We start from the raw sequence: 22,217 nt of genomic DNA, 5'->3' as shown, positions 1-22,217 counted from the left end.
TGTAACAATTGGGGTTTTTCTTGGGACTATGACAGGGAGAAGAGAATTAAGCAAATCCCAAAACTGATCAAGAAGATCCTTGTTCTGTATACAGGCAGTCCTCGACTTATGACCAAAATTGAGCCCAAACTTTCTATTGCTAAGCGAGGCATTTATTAAGTGAGTTTTTACTCCATTTTCTTGCCACAGTTGTTAAGTGAATCACTGCAGTTGTTACGTTAGTGACACAGCTGGCTTCCCCATTGAATTTGCTTGTAAGAAGGTCGCAAAATCACATGAGCCTAAGACACTACAATTGTCATAAATATGAGTTAGTTGCCATGTATCCAAATTTTGATCATATGACCAGGGAGATGCTGCAAGGATAAGTGTGAAAAATGGTCACAAGTCTCTTTTTCCAGTTCCGTTGTAACTTCGAATGGTCACTAAATGAACTGTTGTATGTCGAGGACTACCTGTACTACATCCAGTTCTATTATTTTGGATAGCTGTAACAGGAAGACTGACTTAATTCCAGTTTTGTCACCTGTGAGTATCATAAGGGCTATTGTTATTATCCACAACTACAAACATGAATTCTGCATTCACAGATTACTCAAGGAGTGCCTACAGCACTCACATAATATCAGTAGTGGAGCTAATCACCTTCTGTTATCTGTTGGAATTAACTCTTCAAAATGGCTACATTAAAGGTGTACAGGGACTGTTTCATGCCACTGTGTTATGGGCTGGTACGATCTACAAAGACCCATCAAACATACGTTATAAATATGGTAGAAAAATGTATGTAAAAAAAATAGCTCCTCTTTTTAGCTAAAGCTAAAGTCAGCATGTCCCCAGGTAAACCCCAGGCCCTTCCTTTTTATGCCTCCCTCACGGCTCTAGATACCTGGCTTATTTCCTTCCCTACATCAGTCTGTGCTGAGTAATCCTTTTATTTGTATAGCTACCTTCAGCACTAAAAGAACTAATATTCTTTTGCTAAAGATAGAAAGGGAGATAAATCAGAAGAGACTGATTGTACAGGACATATATACAGGGCCTTCTAAATCTTAATCAGTTGTTTATTGGTTGGCAAACAAATTTCACTGTTACAACAAATATTAGTAATGAGGTCATTCAACTGGGTGACCATACAAAATGCATCATAAATTAAAAAAAGAGTAAAATCTGTGCTGCTAATTTACCTCCTGGGAAGGTCTACATTATTTTAAATCTTGTCAAATAAATACATTTCCTGTTAGGAAAAATAATGAAAGGGTTTGTATATATCTTTTTTACCACTTCAAAATAGGCTTTTAAAAATATCTTTGCTATGAAGCAGTTTTTCAAACCATCGCAGTGAAAGTTCCTAGCCTGAGGTTAGATTTTGACTCCTGTAAGGGCATTATGTTCATCTGCATAAGTCCCATTATGAAATCCCAGCTACTAGAAGGGACATAATGCCTTGGTTAAGGGACTGAGGACCACAAAGGCTGCTGCATCTCATCAATTGTGCCCTGGAAACAAGTGGATCAAGTTTCTAATCTGGAAAAAAGAAGCCATTGGCAAATCCGTAGATAGAAGAAACAGTATATTGTGTGGGTGTTTATCTGTGTCTATATGCACATTTATATATATTGCATACCGACACACAAACACACACACAAACACAGAGTGTGATATCACATAACCCAAAATTAAAGAATCATTACTTTGTTTACTCAGTGGTTTTTTTAAATGAGAGAGAGGAAAAAAGGCCAAATAAAGAATACATGAAAAGAATTGTTTCTACTGGTAGACAAACTTGCAAGACCAGCACAACAGAAAAAGTTTTTTTTCCACCACATTAACAGGGACGCAAGTTTTGGCGGAACAAAGAGTAGACTATATGTGCAATGCTAGTATCTGTACATTACATAGGAACTGTTCCATTTTTTCTGCCATTAGAATTATCATCAGTTAATACAGAAAAACATAAAAATATACCATGTAGCATACAATTACCAACTTTCTTTCTATTTCATTAGATTTTGTTTGCTCCACAGTTCAGTGAGCTTTGGCTAAATTAAGTGGTGAGAGAGAAAAAGAGAGAGAAAGACACACACACATACAAAAAAAACTCAAACCGAAAACCAAAATCCCAAACTGTTATGTGATACAGATTCAGAATAAACAGTTTTGCTATTTTTGCTTCTGTTTTGTGCAGCACTCCAATCTAGACGCATCATTGCTAGTAGTTTCAAATGCATGTTTGGCCTTTTGTAAGTCAGGTCCTTGGTACTAAGAAGACAGCACCCAAAGATGCTTAAACAAATACAGTATAATGTGAGAAGGCCACACAGTGGACCACTTCCTTTTGTATCTCATTCTTTAGCATATGGTCTCTCTGATGTGACGCCAGTGTATGTGTTGGGTGAGGGGGAACAACAGGGAGTTAGCCTTTTTCCTGTGTGGGCCTATCAATTCCATTAAAAAGTTATGAGAATTGTTGGTTGTTTAGAACAATATGGAGTAGGAGAACACACAATATTACCACTGCTTTGATTTAAATCCAGACAATATTCCAGATGTTGTACAGGGAGCATTTGTTTTATTAAAATGTTTACTTAGTGTTCTATAGACTAGTGACCAAGTGAGCTGGTCCTTTCAAGGTTTCTTCTGTCAGGGTCCCATCCTTGTTTGGTGGAACTATAAATCCATCACTACTGCCCCGCCCCAACTGATAGTAAGTATGTAGCTGTTGGATATGGTTCCTGGAGCCCAGGTTTGGCATACTCTTGTAGTACACGTCATCGCCATCGCCACCTTTAGTTGATGGGGGATCGGTCTGAGTGCTGGTGGTGACACTTTCGTTGCCTGGCATGCTGGACAGAGCAGGCATACTAGTGTAAAGAGAATCCCTATTCGGTGACTGGAGGTCTTCTGTGTGCTCATTGGTTAGCAAAGGAAAAAAACTTTCACTGTTGTCTTGTGGAATCCGTCTTTTGCTATAATGGTGAGGCTGGTGGTTCTCTGCAGAATATGCCCTTGGGGGTAACAGTGGGGCATCTGATTCCTCATGAATGAGTTCTAAGCCCAGGTTATCTTCCTGGTTAAACAAGGTGACGTCATCGAGAACAATGGCATCATTGTCACTCCCACTGCCAAGATTATTGACAAATTTGTTCATCAGATTCCTACTTTGTTCATTAGAACATTCATGTTTGTTCAGGTAGGAAGGTATATAATTGGAAGTGAGTTCTTTCAGAATCTTTTTCTCTAAGGCAGTCTCACTGTGGTTATAGCTATGGTCAATTATTTGCACACAGTTGCTCAAGTACTCACTGCTAGCAATGCTGTAGCTATTGCCGTGGTTACCATTCAGTGGTAGAGTATCCATGACACTTGTATCCCTGGCATTGTTCAGAAGCCCCTCTGAAAAATATCACACAAGAAAATTTGATTTGTACCAAAAAGTATTCGTATATACTTTTGATCTGCATGGCTACTGTCCTAAGAAACAATAATATACTGTTTGTTGCAATATACAGTAATTGTGTAAAAAGGAATAAAGAGAAAAGAAATTATACTGGGTTTCAAGACATGGAAAATGTGGATTTAAATCTTATCCATTAATTATTGTTTCAATTTATATATTGTTTTTCTTCCATAGTACACTGAAGATGGCTAAAAAGTCAACATATAAAGTACAAACAGTTGAAATCCAATTTAAAAACTGTAAATTATTACTATCTGAACTCAAAAGGCTTGGTTGAAGAGAAAGAGCTTGATTCTTTTCCTGTAGACTAAAAGAGAGGGAGTTAAAAGCAATTAAAAGAAACTGGGATTGACACAAGTAAAGGTATTTTGTTTTGTGCTCAACAAATGGGGCATTAAAAACAGTGTCCTTGCTTGCAAATCTCAGTGCCTGCTCACTTTCATATTGAGAAAGACACTCCTTCAGACAGTCTTGCTGTAAAGTTCCTGGGCTCTGGATCTATTTTTTCAGGCTGGACTCTAATCCCAAAACTTAATTTCTTGCTGATTAGCAGCACCTGCATGGTATACAGATTTAATTGCAATTTATGCAGCTTATATATTGAATATTGAAGACAAAACCTTAGATATGGGAATTATAGTCCTACATCTGGAAGGCCATAATTTTCCCCATCTTATTCTAAACGACCTAAGCATTGTCAATTCAGATGTATCTAATTATGATTGTTAGGCACAGCAAATATAATCAAAGAAGGAGTAAGGCAGTGATAGGCAGACTTCTGCTCATTTCCCCCTCCCTTAGAAGTTTGAGAAACTGAGCTTGTTGTAAATGATATAACAATGAGTATAGAAATATGGTCTGAATACCAGTAGTGAAGAGGGCTCAGAAAACTTCCATACTAAAATCCTGTCCTAATTAGCATAAATGTTTTCATACCAGCTATATTATTTGAATAGGGATGGGTAGAGATTAATAATTTTGTTACTGCTACTGTTAAATTGTTAAATGTTTGACACTTCAGCAATCTAACTTTGGCAACACTTCTGAGATCTATCAGAAGATCCAGATTTACTTTTTTCCCATTCACAAATTAAGGCATACAAAGTTCCTAAAAATTATGAACTATCACATGTTTATTGCATTCCCTTAAATGCGAAATAGGTCAAATGCCAAAAAAAACCCCCATCACTCGATTCTCCACTGTTTTTGTTTTAGAAAAGAGCAGGGATGTGCCAATGGATGACAAAATAGATGAGATTTGGGAAGCAACACTGGGAGGATTGATTTTAATTCTTTCTCTCATGTTAGTTTTCTGAATAAAATCATATTGCCCCTGCTAATTAATTTATATTTGGAATTAATATTTCTTATGTCTTCCCTTTAAACACAAATATGTACTATAATTTTAAACACAGAACGTTTTCCCGCTATTCCTCTCACCATACTCCATTTGCTATCACTACAGTCTTGACATATGGTTGTAATACAACTAAACCTGCCTATGGAGCTTTATCACCCAGATAATATAGTTAAAAATGTAAATAATAAAATAAGCATCTGTGATCATATCAAGAGTCTGAAATACTTGGTTTGTGTAATCATGATGATAATTTAAATCAACCCCAGCTAATCTGTTCCTTTAATTTACATCTGCACTCCTAATCAACTCAAATTGATTCATCTTCAATTAATTGCCCACTTCAGCCATGCTCTTAAATAACAGCCTTTCAATCAATTATTTCATTTGCATTTACCAATCAGTAATAAAAAAGAAATGAATGGACCAGGTTTTGGGTGGCTAATTCTATCTGATAAGGTAGCTAAGGCAGTATTAATCTATGTAAAAGCATTGGGGAAGACACCCAGGGTCCAATAGAACCCTTCCCAACAGCAGTAGTCTAAAAGAGCTTACCATCTTTAGAGCTGTTAGAGATACGAAGAAAGTCCTCTACTTTTCCTGCTGCTGCTGGTCCTTGTTCTCCCTCCCAGGCAAATTTCCCTGGAGCTAGTCCTAGGCAAGGATCTCCAGATGAATTTGGTGAGAGGTGCCCATGAGGATACACTTCCCAAGACAATAATTATAATGAGATCATCAGGGCAGGGAGTAGACCACTTTACACTTTAGCAGTCAAGGTAATAACTATCTGGGCTAGCTATTCTCATCAGCTATTTGGCTGCTTTATGTCATTGAGGTTAGATCTGCCTTCCAAAATATGCTGGGTGTAAAAAGGGCTCTTGGATGCATGCAGTTCCCTATCGACCCTGTTTAGGAAAGAAAGGCTTCCAGGTCCTTCTCAGTAAATATGTAGAATATTAAATGGTGCTAACCATAAAGAAGGCTGGGTGCTGAAGAATTGATGTTTTTGAATTGTGGTATTGGTATTGGAGAAGACTCCCTTGGACTGCAAGGAGATCATATCAAATCAAAAATCAGGATGAAACCCATGAATGGAATATACATCTAGAAACAGACTTTTTAAAAGAGGAAGTAGAGTTGCACTATATATAAGAAATAACTATATCTCTACAGAAATAGAGCAGAACAATGATGAAAACCATCTTGAATGCATTTGGGTCAATATAAAAGGAAAAAAGAATGACATTGCCATAGGTATATACTACAGGCCACCCAACCAACCAGAGGAAATAGATGAACTTTTTGCTATCAGCTAACTAAGGCATGCAAGAAGCATACCACAATAATAATGGGGGACTAACTACCCTAACATCAACAGAGAGACAAACTCTGCACCAAGTGGAAGATCAAACAGATTCTTGACAAACCTAGCAGACAACTTTCTCTTCCAAAAGTCAGAGAAGGGAACTAGAGGGTCAGCCATACTGGACTTAATCCTCACTAACAGAGGTGAAACGATACAAGGTGTTGAAGTTGCTGGAAGCTTGGCAGGCAATGATCATACAATATTGGAATTCAACACTATGCGAGCACAAGCAATAGAACAAAGTCAAACTAGAGTCTTGGACATCGAAAGAGCTGATTTCAATAAACCTAAAGAGAGCTTCAAAAGGATTCCATGAATGAGAATCCTCAAGGGGAAAACAATCCAAGAACCTTGGGAAACTTTGAAAAATGAGATTATAAAAGCCCAGTTTAGCACAGTTCCAGTGAAGAAAAATAAGAGATCTCAAAAGAAACCAGCATGGTTGCACAAAGATTTCGTTGATACACTGGAAAACAACAAGTATAAAAAATGGAAAGAGGGGCACATAACTTAAAGCAAAATATTAGCAAATAGCCCATACCTGCAAAGATAAAGTCAGGAAAGCTAAGGCTCAGAATGAACTAAGGCTTGTGACAAAAGTAAAAAATAACAAAAAAAGCTTCTTTCAACATGTAAAAAACAAGAAAAAAGGAAACAATTGATCTTTTAATGTAGGGGTCCCCACCCTTAGGCTGTAGCTGACTACTAGCCCTTTGGAAGTTGTATTTGCAGATCTAATTGGACCCATGAAGCCTAGTTTAGGAGGATCATGTTATATTTTAAGTATTCTTGACCATTACTCTCGTTATGGTTTTAGATAAGGCAGACACTTTCCAACAATTTTCAAACTGGTTTAAGTTTGTCGAGAGGAAAACAAAGAGAAAAGTTCAGTGCATAATAACTGATAATGGCACTGAATTTACAAACAAGCGGTTTGTAAATATGCTAGAATCAGCAGGCATTGAGCATAAACGTTCAGCCCCTTATAGGCCCCAGCATAATGCATTTGTTGAGAGACGTGGGCAAACGTTACAAGCCATGATGAGAACTATGTTAAAAGATTCTGGCTTAACAGACTGTGGGTGTAGGCAGCAAAATGTGCAAACCATGTTCTAAATGTAGTGGTGAATTCTTCTACTGGTAAAATACCATATACGCTATGGCATGGTAAAAAACCAAACCTTGATTACCTGCATACGTTTGGCACCCCAGCATGGGTCCACATTCCCGTACATCTCAGGAGTAAAGGCCAACATAGGGCTAGGCAATTATACTTTGTCGGTTATGAATCTAATCATAGATCCTATCATTTCTGGGAACAAGGTACCACCAATGTATATAGTAGTGCAAGTGCCAAATTCCTTGAGCACGTTGGTTGGGATAGATTAGAACAAGAAGCTGTTAACACAGATCCTCTAGTATTTGAGGATTCCTCTGATAGCTAGAAATAATAAGAAAACATCTTCTGTACCTTTAAAAGAGGAAGATGCGATAGGGGAGATAAAGGAGGAAACAGAGGAAACACCAGTACAAAGCCCTGTACTACCTAGGCATTCAACGCCCGAAAGACGGCCACCAGATCGTTATGAAGCCAGTGTAATATGCCAAGTTGAGTTAGAGCCTTCTAACTATGAGGAAATCAGGATGTATCCTGAAAAAGAACAGAAATCATGGAAAGCTGCAATGAATAGGGAGTTAAAGTCTTTGCAGGACCTTAAGGTCTACGAAAAAGCAAAACTGCCACCTGATGAGCAAGCTATAGGTTGCAAATGGATATATAAGATAAAGAAGGGTGTCGATGGAACTGTAACCCATAAGGCACGTTTGGTTGCGCAAGGTTTTGCCCAAACTACTGAGGATTACGATGAGGTATTTGCACCCAGTCTAAGGGCAACTACATTAAGAGTGGCTTTAGTGTGGGCGGCTAAAAACCAATATATAGTTAACCATGTGGAAACTGCATACCTACATGCTCCATTGCAACACACTATTTATTTAAAAACACCTCCAGGATTGACCAATGATAGAGACCATGATTGTTGGAAATTAAGGAAAAGCCTATATGGATTAAAACAATCAGGTTACAAATGGAATAAATGTATAGTTAACGAGTTGAGTGCGATAGGTTTTGTAGCCAGTGATGCTGATCCATGTTTGTTTAGGAGAGAACACAATGGAGTGTTATCTTTGCTTCTATTATTCACAGATGATATTGCAATCATAATGAAAACTGAGTTAGAAGCACAGAACATTATTTCAAGGTTGCAAAACAAATTTACAATTAGGAACCTTGGGGAAATAAGCCACTATTTGGGGCTAGATATTGTAAAGACAAATAGAGGTTTTAAGGTTTCGCAAGCCAGTAAAATATCTCAGTTATTAAAGAGATATAATATGGAACTTTGCAAACCAGCAAAAACTCTGATGGCTATGGATTTTAAGGACACTAATGTTGAGAGTCCTGTATTTGATAAGATTATGTACCAATCTTTAATAGGTAGTCTTATGTATCTGAGTAATTGGACTAGACCCGATATCTCTTACAGTGTCAACCAATTAGCCAGATACAATAATGAACCAACTGTTAGACACTGGCAAGCAGCTAAAAGGATATTGAGGTATTTGAAGCAGTCTATTCACTACTCATTATATTTAGAGCCAAATCGTGAGTTAATCCTTACAGCATATGCAGATGCGAGTTTTGCCTCTGAGACAAGCACTTGTAAATCAACTTCAGGGTTGGCTATAATGTTGGGTGATTCTTTAATTGGATGGAAGTCCATCAGACAAAAGCACATAAGCCTGTCTACAATGGAGGCTGAATTTTCACGTTTATCAGTGTTATGTACAGAACTGCTAGTGTACAAACAATTATTGTTGGATATGGGTTTAACTGTAAAAGATCCATTTATTGTATATGAGGAGAATCAAGCTGCGATAAAAATGGCAAATAATGCTGCAGTCAGAACAAGATCCAAACATACAGATCTTTGTTACTTGAATGTAAGACAATGTGTTAAAGACAAATTAATACAACTGGAATATTGTTCATCTGTAAATGTCGCAGATCATTTCACTAAAGTCCAAAGTGCTATGAAACACAATACTAGTTGTGAAAGAATTGGCATAAGATAGTAAGAGGTTATATATTATTCTACCCAAAGGGGAGAATGTTAGGCATCTGGTGATAGCCTACGTAGTTGGGTTGAAAATATATAAACTATGATGTTGTGACTTTAAGATGTTAATTGGCCAATGGGTGTGTAAGTGTTCTCATGGCCATAAGAGGGAACTAGGAACGTAGCTTCTCTCTCTCTCTGAATTCACTGCTCTCTCTACTATTACTGTTTTGCTGTACTGTTGGTTTACTACTGTGATAAACCTGAACTGTGTATTGACCTCTGGACCGGTAAGAAGACTTTGTATTTGGAATACTCCTTGGACTGTTACTATTGTGTATGACCTGGACTGTTAATTTTTGACCGTGCATTTTTGTTTTTACACCACCTCAAAGGTAAAATACTTTCTGTTTTCACAACTCAGTGTATTCTTGTGGTTACTGTGTGACTCTTACTGCTCTCAGTACCCTTCCTTGTCTGTGCAACTCCTTGGTAGCACAAGAAGACCTCTGCACAACAATTCCTAACAGACCTCCAAGATCCTTTCCAACTCTATTATTCTGTAGTCAATCCTAAAGAAAATCAACCCTGATTGTTCTTTGGAAGGATAGATACTGAAGCTGAAGCTCAAATACTTTGGTCACCAAATGAGAAGAGAGGAATAATTGAAAAAGAACCTGATGTTGAGAAAGACTGAAGGCAAAAGGAGAAGGGGACAACAGAGGATAAGATAGTTAGATAGCACAATTCAAATGAATTTGGGCAAACTCCAGGAAACAGTGGAGGAAAGGAAGGGGGGCCTGGTGTGCTATGGTCCATGGGGTTGCAAAGAGTTGGACATACTTAGCGACTGAACAACAGATGGTCCTAAATTCAGCTGTGGCAGCCTGTGGTTGATCTGACTCAGAAGTTATACAAGTCTAGCCCAGTTAGTATTTGAGTGGGAGGCTAAGAGGAACTACTAGGGCTGGAGAGGGAAATAAAAAAAAACACCCAGAAGGATACAATTGCAAGCCGATTTGGTATTATTGCCAAGAAAGCTGAATGGATGATTCCATGTAGCATTTCAGAGTCAAGCTCAAAGTGACTGCACCTAGCTGATTCTGGGTGTATGTGTGTGTGAGAAACTTAGTAGGGTTACAAGTAGTCCTCAGGTTACAAAGACAATTGGACTGCAATTGCCATCTCTAAGTAATGCAGTTGAAAAGTGCAATGTCATGTGACTGAATTGCTTAATGATTGATAGCAATCCCAGCAGTCCCAATTGCCCCTGAACTGCATGGGCTATTAACTGATGACAATGTGATGTGATGGGAAGAGGTGGGAATCCCAGGCCAGGAGGCCACTGGGCAAGACCTATGGGTGGGTGGATGTTGTGGGCAGATACTATGGAGCATGCACAGGTATATAAGTAGGGTGGGGAGGCTGTGAAAAAAGTATTTGCGATTTCCTGCTGGCTTCCCCATTGACTTTGTTGGAAGCCAACTGGGAAGTTTCAATGGCAATTGTATGACCATGCAACACTGCAATCATTGTAATTGTGAGCCAATTGCCGAATGTCTGAATCATGTAATCACTGGGATGCTACAACAGATGCCTCGTCTTCCTTGTTTAGTGCCATTGTAATTTTGAATGGTTGCTGAGCAAGAGATTATAACCTGAGGACTATCTGTAGTCCCTTTGTTTGGTCATAAAAGATAATAGGCAACTACTTCTATGACACTGCCAAGAAAACTGCATGGATGTGTCCATGAAGGATTTGAATTTCACTTAAGGAAAACTTTCACTTTTCTTTTTTCATGTTGATCTGGTAGCACTGAGAAACCAGTTAATATACCTAGCAGGATATTTCCAGGACTAATTCCAAGCAATCATGCAAGATGCAATCCCTTGGAGGTAGGTCTCAACAGATCCAACAGAATAAACATGCATGACATTTCCTCAAAACTCCTCTTGCAGGACTTTTGAATGATTTAGTTTCCAACTTAATGGCTCCCTTTTCTAGAGGCCACGATGTGGGTTTTCAGGTGCAGTTGGGGCCATTCTGAGTCTTGGTCTTTTTATGGCTTAGAAGCAGTGAGGTAAGGTCCAGCAGTCCAGTCAAGTTGCCAGACATTCTTCTGCAACCATATGCTTTCTGTGGCCAGAAAAATCTTAACAGCAGTTGTTACTGGTATGGGATGGGATGAGCAATGGAATGCTAATATCTTAACAATATGCAAGTGAGCAAAATTTAGGGCATTGACAATCCTCTTGTGATGGTATGATTCTGGGACACTCAAAAGCAGAGGTACAGCTTGCCTCCTGAAGATATGGCTACTCAATCACTGAGGGTTTTTGAGAAAATACTGCATAGCCATTTCTCCAGAATGGTATGAGATTCCTGCACTGGGCAGGGAATTGGACTAGAAGACCTCCAAGCTCCCTTCTAACCTTCTGATTCTATATTTCCAAGATCACAAAAAATTTCTTAAGTTGCATGAGTTTAGGTGCCAAAGGTCCACCAAACACATCTGGAAACCTTCAGTCCAGACAGAGAGTTCCAGGAGGTAAACAGCTGAAGATAGTCCCTGCCATCTCCTCTAGTATCCCTGATTGCAATCCACTAGGAAGCTAGGCATAGAGAAAAAGAATTACTGTGGAATCATGGAGAAGACCCTGCATCCTCCCCCAATAAAATGACTCTGGAAACAGGGATGTAAAGAATTCATGGAATCAGTTTAAAGGGCTTGTTGTCGCATTAACTATCTTTAAAACAAAATGAAAAGTCCATCTTCCAATTTGGCTTGTATTGGCAAGGTCTATAAAAATGGTCAGCAATTCAGTTGAGACTCAGTGGGATTGGGCATTACATTATTAACTTCACTAGTCTGAAAATATACACATACCAGGAAAGAAGTTTGCTGTTGAAAATTGAGAATGCACAGGTATAGCCATGCCTTTAAAAATGCTTCTATTAGGAAAAATTGAAGGAAAAAATTAGTTCTGAGAAAATGTATATGACAAAGCAGAATAACCTGAACTTTAAAGGGGGCTTCTAAGTAATTCACATTCTTCCTTACCTATGTACATAAATATGTACATAAAGATTCTCTACATTAAGCACAATTGCAAGAATAAATATTTGAAATTGCTTTCAGTTTGTTTTTCTTGGAAAAAACAAACAAACCCTGCTACCTTTGGACATTAAACCAGATAAGATTTCAGCCTACTTTCGGCTCAGATAACTGCTTCAGATTCCTGGGTAGCTATTTGATCAGTAAGGCATGGTATAGTATGGCTGTCCCGATGGAGGACACAGCAAATTGGGGTTGTAGAATCATTTAGGGAGGACAGGCAATAGGGATGGGGAGGAGATCTTAATCACTATTTTATTTCTATTCAGACCTTTTGACCTAACAATACACATTTGAATAAACTGCTGATACATCTCTTTTCATATTGTTTTTAAAGCAAAAAGCACTAGAATCCAGTGTACTGCAAACCAAGTGATGTTTGCTTACTTCTTTTCATTCCTACCCAGTAGCAAATCTAGTAGTGGATGGTATTTCTAAGCCTGCATAAAATTTCAATCAGTGGAATACATTTCTGAGTACATTCATCTCAGATTAAGTGGGAAAATCGAACTTTTAAAAGGTCGTTGCACCAAAATCTCCTGCATAGCAAACTTAGAAACCATAAATCCAATTATGCTTTAATTAGCAATATTGTTTCAATCCTTCCCTTTTTTCCTGAGAGCACAAAAGTCCCCCCCCCACCGTTTTATTCCCATAAAAATTCTATGAGCCAAATTGGACTGAGAGAGAGTATTGGGCTCTCCACAATTGAATGGCACAAATATTGTGCTATACTGGCTCTGTTATTAGAAAGTAAAGTTTCCTCCTGAAATTAAGAGCATGCAAAAGAGCTACATGATATTAGCATTAACCTATAGAAATTATTATAGTTAAAATGTATGGTAAAAGGTAAAGGTAAAGGTTCCCCCGCACATGCATGCTAGTCATTGCCGACTCTAGGGGCCGGTGCTCATCTCCGTTTCAAAGCCGAAGAGCCAGCGCTTGTCCGAGGACGTCTCCATGGTCATGTGGCCGGCATGACTAGACACCAAAGGCGCACAGAACACTGTTACCTTCCCACCGTAGTGGTCCCTATTTTTCTACTTGCATTTTTACGTGCTTTCGAACTGCTAGGTTGGCAGAAGCTGGGATGAGTAACAGGCGCTCACTCTGTTATGCGGCACTCAGGATTCGACTCGCCAAACTGCCGACCATCTGATCGACAAGCTCAACGTCCCAACCCACTGAGCCACCTTGTTCCCTAAAATGTATGGAGGACACATCAATTAAAAATATTGGAAAGGTGGCTTAGATATGGAGGATGGTGCCATTAATGACTGATAGCATTAATGACTGTATCATACCTCCAACACGGAAGACTTATATGCGTTAAATATAGATAACTAGTATGTAAGAGAGAAAAAGAGGCATTCTCTCTGTTGTTCTCCTGATGGACCTCTAGAACACATCTGGTTAGCCCTGTTTGACCCAGACTTAGGATTAACTGATCCATTGAACTAGAAACAGTCAACAAGATTTCTACATTCAGTGAACCCTGGGGGTTCTATCACAAACATATTCATGATTATGCTGCAAAGAAATGACCAAGTTCTCCAAGCAAAAGATATAAACAATAAGGCCACTTGGAGTGCAATGAGGCCAGCACTAGCAGCAATTAACTAATTCCTCTGTTAGTTTTGAGGTTGCTTTTATAGTTGATATGTACAAATTAAATAAATCCCTTTCTCATATAAAATTTTGCTTATTTAAATCAGATTAATGATTTTTTTTTAAAAAATGGGATATTATAGCATTTTAAAAAATCACTTTTCATTGACAATATTAATTCTCCAAATTGCCTCTCGGCAATGAGCTTGCATAATCAGACTATATGCATATAGCTTCAAGTCAAACTCAGCCCTAGATGACTTCAGGGACATGCCTATGCAGTTTTCTTGGAATGATATGGAAGTAGCTTGTTGCTGCTTTCTTCCCAGAATGCTTTTTGACTTTTGAATCTAGCCTATAGTCTGGTTTTCCAATTTTGGAATCCCTCTGAGGGCATCCATACCTAGAGACCATTAAGGGTACCAGTAAGTCTTTGCTAGATTCAGTGTAACTTCTTCTGGATAACTGTAGTACTTTCTACCACTATAGCTATCCTGAGAGTGGTAGATGATTAAGGCAAAGAAGAAACATGCTGGGGAATTCTGAGGTCAAATCAGTGATGGCTTTAGTTCCATACTCCATTCCTTTACAAATATACTGTATGTTGCCTTTGTCATTTTCTCCTTATTGAAGCCAATGGGAGCAAAAAATAAAAGCTCCCAGCTACAGAAGTATTGTAAAGGAAAACCAAAACAAAAAAAAAACACTTCTGCTGTGGCTGACACATATCCTTGGATATTGGTCTATCCATTAATTGAACTTGGTAGTGATTGCTAGGGACGCGGTGGCTCAGTGGGTTAGGACGCTGAGCTTGTCGATCAGAAGGTCGGCGGTTTGGCGGGTCGAATCCCGAGTGCCGCTTAACAGAGTGAGCGCCTGTTACTCGTCCCAGCTTCTGCCAACCTAGCAGTTCGAAAGCACGTAAAAATGCAAGTAGAAAAATAGGGACCACTACGGTGGGAAGGTAACAGCGTTCCGTGCGCCTTTGGTGTCTAGTCATGCTGGCCACATGACCACGGAGACGTCCTCGGACAAGCGCTGGCTCTTCGGCTTTGAAACGGAGATGAGCACCAGCCCCTAGAGTTGGAAACGACTAGCACGCATGTGCGGGGAAACCTTTACCTTTACCTTTAGTGATTGCTATCTACAGAACTGTGATAATCATTGCATCTATAATTATACTTCCCCTTTTAAAAAAAACAAAAAAAACCCTTTTGCTGCAGCATTTTAGAAGAATGCAATAAAGTGATGATGCCTTTTATCTTATTTTGGAAGATATAAACATGTCCAGAAGTGGAGTTTCTTTTTCATGCAATAAATAGCAGATGCCCATTGCCTCTCAATAAGAATATGTTGTTTGGTATGATTAGTTATATAAATTTATACCATGTTGGTACAATTGTGCATTTTTAAAAAAGTGTTTATCAAACATATAATAAAAAGTATTTTAGTACAGGCAAATAGTGAGCCTGTGTCTCAGTCTCTTTTACAAAGATGATAATTGTTAATAGTGGACAACAACATGAAGGAGAGATATTTATAGCATCAGTGAGTATTTAGATCAGGGACCCCCAATCTCTTCACCTCATCAAGCCTTTCATGAAGCTTTAGATTGTTCATCAATTTCAAAATATTTATTATATAAAAATAATACCACTTTTATAGTACTATTACTAATAGTGGTACTACTAGTAGTAGTACCACTACTACTAATAACAACAGCAACAACAGCAACCCCTTGGGATAGCCCCACTGACATCGTCTCATCAATTGATGGGAGTCAGTACTGACTACTTTGGGGGAACCTGGTTTAGATCAATGTATATTTTCAGTTAAAAAAACCCTCTTGAGAAAACTATTTTTCCAGCTTTAATGTTCACTGAGAAAATTACATGGTAGATTGCTGGCTGGGGACTTCTGGAAGTTGTACTCCACACATCTTAATTTTGCATAGGTTGAGAAACACTGACCAAGACTACATAGTAGTTTTGCTTCTGTCAGACAACTATAAGACATATCCAGATTTATTACAGTAGATGTTTTCTGTTCTTTGCATTAATTTTTTTACTAATGACTGAGATTTGAAGCTTTGGTATTTTTAATGGGGCATAAGCACTGTTGCTTTGTCCTAGCATGCTTAGCTGCATCTTCACACTTTCCTGGTAGATGCAAAGTAACTGAGTTCCTAGCTGAGAGCATCTTTAGATAGTAACATACTGCAATCTGGGTTTTGTCATACAACACAAAAAACATACTTTTGTTCTTTTTAACATTAGGGCAAGCACTATGATATTCAAAAACTAGCTCCTTTTCTTAGCTGATTTTATTAAAAGTATTGTGATATGGTTCCTATTTGGTTCTGTCAGTCATGTGAATCAACATACTTCTCAAATAGCTGGAGTACCATAAAAGCATCTCACTGCAACTTCTGCGTGATAACCCTTATTTAGAGTAACTAACAGTCTTCAAGTACTCATGATCCATCTGAATATCCCTAATATTATAATCTTTTAAATGCATGCAAAAGATGAGACATGCAAAGGTTCACATTTTTCTATTAATTCAGATGCTATTGCCAGAAAGAGCGGGATGAGGCTAAACCAGCACTGTTTTGTTGAAGTAAATTGCTGACCATTTATTGGCCATTCACTTTCAGAAGACAAACTTTCTGAAAACAATGAATTCAGTCTGCATCTGTGAGGCACTATGGACTGGGGAGTGTCGTTACATGCAGACCTTGCAATTTTTCTGATCTCAAGTACATTTTTCCCCAAGTTTTCCTCCCATGCTTTCGGGCTTATTTTAACAAACTGAAATTTGGGTGTTATAGTGTCTGTATTTCATATAGACAGAAAAATGTATGAGTGAAAAATAGCCATTACAGATGCAGAAAAAAATCATTCATTTTTGTAGTTTAAATTGGTATTAACAATCCTCATAATGATTGGAGCTGATTAGTGGATGACTGGTTATGCCTATCCATTAAGGCATTGCTCCTTGCTTTTTCAGCAAAAGCATACAATTATTAGTTGGAAGTTACCATTTTTATATATTTGAGGAAAATAAAAGATTTCCTTGCATTGAAAATGAAATACAGTTCTCATGAAATGTGCCACAGCAAGAAAACAGCATGACTTTGCAGACAAAAATATTCTTAATTAAAAAGAAATGTCATTCTCATATACACACAAAACTAAACATACTGGATGAAAGACAAAATGAAACAGACACAACATATCTATTATCTGTATATAGTTATAAAATATGGCTTATTATTCTTGATTCTGTATTGTGAGAGATGAATTGTTTTAAATATGTACATCACTGATATATGATGCATTAAAAAGTGAACTAAAAAAATTACATTTGATATGCAATGTTTAGCTTTACTCCCATACTTGTCTCTCTGTAGGGCTCTAAACGACAGCATGAAGAAAAAGAAAGAAAAAACAACAAGTAAGCTTACAGTGACAATAGAAGAAATATGAATCAAAAGCAAATTGATGATATGCAGAAAAAAGTATTAACAGAAACTATTTCAACTCCCTGAAGCAAATGAACTTATTTACATGGGTTGTTTCTGTTTGAGTATAAGTCACATATTTATAATAATAAATGAAGTTTTCATCTCATCATCAGCGTTTTAAAAGAAAAATTCAAAATTAGAAACTAAAATTGAAAGTATCATGGTATATATCCATATAAAAATATTTAATGTTTGTTATACTGATAAAAACTTTTATTTTTTGTTAATTACATCATCCAATTCTGTATTAACATGGTTGTTTCCCTTTGTGGACATCATGTTAGCTTTTTTCAAACATAACAGTCAGTGTACTCTTAAACAAACACTGTTGTTTTGAGAAACATTTCAGAAACAACGTTAAGCATTCCCAGCTTCTAGTGCAGAGCCTGATGCAACTGGTAAAATACTGTTTGGATCCAAGAACACTTCTTAGTCTAATAGGAAAATGTCAATGAAAACTGGTCTTAATAAATGGAAATGCTTGGAATAAATAAATTAGCCTTCAACAATGTTGAAAATCCAATTTCATTTTACTATAGGTTTCTTTCCCTGGATTTCCACAGTTAGATCTCACCCAGTTTACCCAACCTATGCACAAGACCTTTCTAATCTAACAAAGCTAATGCAGAAGCTAACAAGAAACATAGCAGCGTTCTCACATATACTTGTAAAGTATATACAAAACTTTACAGAGATTGAATGTTTTATTATGTATAAAAATTGCAGTTTTCTTGGGAGACATTTTGTCTAGTTTTGATGAAAGATAGAAATATTAACTGTAGCTATATTAAAGTGTATGATTGATTGCACATGTATGCACTATACCAGGTGGTGTAGTCTTCTTGGCTTATTTGAAGTATGGAATAGCACTGAGAATTTTTTGTTTTCATACCAAAATAACAGGATCTGAGAACCTAAATTAGCATAAACTAGCTGTTTTTCAAGGGATGCGGTGGCTCAGTGTGTTAGGACGCTGAGCTTGTTGATCAGATGGTTGGCAGTTTGGTGGGTCAAATCCCGAGTGCTGCATAACAGAGTGAGCGCCTGTTACTCGTCCCAGCTTCTGCCAACCTAGCAGTTTGAAAGCACATTAAAATGCAAGTAGAAAAATAGGGACCACTACGGTGGGAAGGTAACAGCGTTCTGTGTGCCTCTGGCGTCTAGTCATGCCGGCCACATGACCACGGAGACATCCTCGGACAAGCACTGGCTCTTTGGCTTTGAAACAGAGATGAGCACTGGCCCCTAGAGTCGGCAACGACTAGCATGCATGTGCGGGGGAACCTTTACCTTTACCTAGCTGTTTTTCATAACTGTTGTTTTTCTCTTCTGAAAAGCCATGTTTTAAAGAGGAATTATACTTCTACTACAGTACTTATATTCCTCTGTAGGTTTTTTGAAAAAACAAACATTGCAGATGCTTTAAAGCGAAGGTTGGGGATTAAAATACAGCTAAGCAGATTAAATGAAACTCACACTGGGGCAAGTGCCCCGTTCAGCTCCTTTGTCACCACAATACCCCTTCTGAAAGATGCCTTCATCTACTCTGTGCTGTTCTGCCCTTATTCTTTCACAACTCCTGTCCATTCCATACTGTTCGACCAACACGGCAGCAGACAGAAGCTAATGAGAAATGGAATACAGGTAGTCCTCACTGCTAATTAGGAACAGAAACTCCATTGTTACACAACATGGTTATAAATGGAAAAGACCAGATGATGTGCTACTTGGCAAGGGCAGTTACGGCTCTCCTGGTAATTGTTGTTAAATGAGGACTGTGGGTTATTAAGCAAGAACCTCACTTGACTTGTGACTTCTTGCCAGCTTCTCCATTGATTCCCCTTCCCATTGAATCTGAAAGGAAAGGTCACAAATCACGATGGGGACACCGATGGCCATAAGGAGTGGTCATACATTGTTCAGTGCTGTCATACACTTGAATGGTCACTGAGTGAACAGTTGTTAAACAAGGGCCACCTGTAGATGTGAAAACTCTCTTGTCTGGCTTTCCAACTTACTCAGATCATAGTAATATACAGATAAACACCTTACTAACTACCAAATAATCACTGAATACATCGCGATACTTCTTTTCTTGTGGCTTTGAATCAGTCTTGACTCCTAGTGACTGTCTGGACAAATCCTTTTGGTGTTCTCGGTAAGATCATGGAAGTTGTTTGTCCTTGACTACATCCAAGGCTGAGAGAGAGGGCCTGGACCAAGGTCACCCAGCTGGCTTCAGATGGGATTTGAATTCACAGTCTCCTTGTTTCTTGCAGAGTACTTTTAACTACTACACCAAACCAGTTCTCAGTGACACATACAAGACTCATTAGACATGTACTGTAGAACTAGAACGCTGTGTAATATTTTAACAACCTTCTTTTAATTTCTGATGTTATAAATGAATAGAAGTGCCTGAGGGAAAAAGAACAGAATTTGTAAAAAATTTTTTTATAAATGTAATGTTGCCTGATCATTCATATTTACTAAGGAGTAACAGAGCTCTCATAAAACTTGAAAGAGTGCACAGCCAGAGCAGTAAGTTGTGTTCCTTCATTTCACTTTCCTTTGTGCCAGAGTACAGGAAAGTCATCTTATCACTGTCTTTTGTTGAATGTACATACAAGCAGTAAAATAAGCTTGCTTACTGTTCCTTCTCATTAAATAAGAATCACTTGGACCTGCACAGCCAACTGGTAATTGCTTACTGAAAAGAAAATGAATTACAAAAAAAGGTGACTTCCTTTTCCTGCACCCTGGTATTCCACCCAAAATTGGAATGAAGATGATTTTCCAGCATCGTTCTAGTTTTCTTTATTATTTGATAATAAACAGTGATGAGCTATGGTTCATCAAGCAGTTCACATTTATCTGCTATGATTATAAGAAGAGTTTTTTTTTAATCAAATCATATGTTAATTACCTAAGCAGTGAAAAAAGTATTGAGTTATTATTCAACAATCTGGGAATTCCACTATTAATAAAATGTAATTATCTTTAATAAATGGTTTTATTTCTTTTTGAGGTGGTTGTTTATGATTCTCCTTCCCAGCCATGTGTACATTACAGTGGACATTGACTTTGGTTGAGGCACGGATAAAAAGGCTGGGAGAAGAGACTTCTATTTCTCCGGGGAGGAATCTATCTATCAGTCAGGATTCAGTCTGCCTTGATCCTTGGGCTTTCATGAAGTTCTCATTCTGATCACTTCCTCCTGAGCTGTAGAGTGCTGGAAAGCGTTTCAGTGAAGCAGCAGTGATAAAAACAGGAGGCAGACAAAATGACCCTTTTGACATTTGTGTAAAATGTCATGATTGGGAAGGAAAGTGTTTTGTTCAAAACTGCTACTGATCCTTGCAAGTTCAGCTAGTCACAACTCTTGGGTTGTAAAAAGACTAGATATACAGAAAGAGAAACCTTTAATTTTAGTATTTGCTTCCTGATGAGGCTCTGCCTCCCATCATGAGCAGCTTTGTGAATTGGTTGAACAAAAAACTGATTTCATTTGAGGGGAAAAACGTGATTTCATCTCTCGTACTACTGCCTCAAGCTCCAAACTCCAACAATCAGCTTCATTATAATCAAAGTCAGGTGTGTGTGTTTGTGTGCACTGCTTCGCATAAATATTTTTCTCCTTTGTACAGAACTCCCTCAATCAATCTATCTGAACTTGCCATAGAACCTATGCAGTATGAAGGGTGTTCCTGCTTTAAGGTTTTTCAGATTTTGTCCCCAAATGATGGTCTTAGGTTTTTCCATATGCATAACTTATAGTAATACCTGCTCATACTAATTTCTACAAAATGTGGCCTATTTTTTTTAATATAGTTAAGATATGGGATATCTCTGAGCCTAAATTGGGTAACCCAAACATATCTGTTATCATTATTATAATTGTTAGTGCTTCTGTTGCTTCTGCTTCTATGGTTTTCCTTTTCTTTTTGATGTTTTCCATTCAGTTTCAACAGTAAAATTAAATTATTACTAGGCCATTTTAAGGAACAAAGTTAACATTGTTAATAGTAATATTTTATATAGTTTATGCCAATTGAGTTACTGATTTAATTAAAATTTGAAATATCTTTGATATTGGTCATATTCTTTCCTGCAACTAGATATTATACATTAGACTAATGCAATCACAGATGCAAAGTTTGAAAGTTAAAGTTCTTTCAAATAGATTTTCTTAGTTGAAATTTTGATTGTTCATATTTAAAACATGTTTCCCGTGTAAGCACAATTGCAGAAAAATAAGAAACTTGTTGGAATTCAGAATGTCCTTTGATATCATAATTCAGTTTAAAGTGACCCTGAGGAATGAAGAAGAAAGTAGCAGATAACAAGACCCAGGCTTGCATTTCAAGTAGTGTGAATAAAACCATCTAATGATAATACTAAAAGGAATGTCTATCTTTTGGCTGAAGCTATGGAGTTGGGTGATTTTCCTGTGTCCGTAATGTAATCAGTGCTTCGTTATGCACTGCTTCTCTCCTTTGCCAACCTCTTCTCTGGGATCTTAGTCTGTTTGGCTGGGACCCCAGAGGTCATTGTTAGAGAGCATTTTAATACTATAAAGAAATTTTGTTTCAGACCTTTATTGCTTTGGTTCCAGTGGATCTCTATTCTTCTCATAGACATTATTACATGAGTGATTAAATTACC

At 37.8% G+C, this 22,217-nt stretch overlaps 1 protein-coding gene across 17 annotated transcripts in view; it reads right to left on the bottom strand.

Annotated features, from left to right (window-relative positions):
* Nucleotides 1-2,596: 2,596 nt before the first annotated feature.
* The window catches only part of ADGRL3 (adhesion G protein-coupled receptor L3), a gene marked incomplete at its 3' end in the record, with an annotated part of 400,329 nt that continues 380,708 nt past the window's right edge, over nt 2,597-22,217 (bottom strand). For 11 of the 17 annotated variants that reach the window (XM_081321796.1, XM_081321791.1, XM_081321783.1 and 8 more), the window contains one exon: nt 2,597-3,396. In XM_081321796.1, the coding sequence (XP_081177922.1) occupies nt 2,597-3,396 (800 nt within the window). Of the gene's footprint in view, nt 3,397-17,390; nt 17,443-22,217 lie in introns of all 17 variants that reach the window. The other 6 variants (XM_081321789.1, XM_081321790.1, XM_081321788.1 and 3 more) reach the window with 2 other exon arrangements.

The sequence above is a fragment of the Vipera berus genome (assembly GCF_964194415.1).
Source record: "Vipera berus genome assembly, chromosome: 2".
Lineage (NCBI taxonomy): Eukaryota > Metazoa > Chordata > Lepidosauria > Squamata > Viperidae > Vipera > Vipera berus.
The sequence above is the reverse complement of the archived record's forward strand: the minus strand, read 5'-3'. Positions and strand labels throughout refer to the sequence as shown.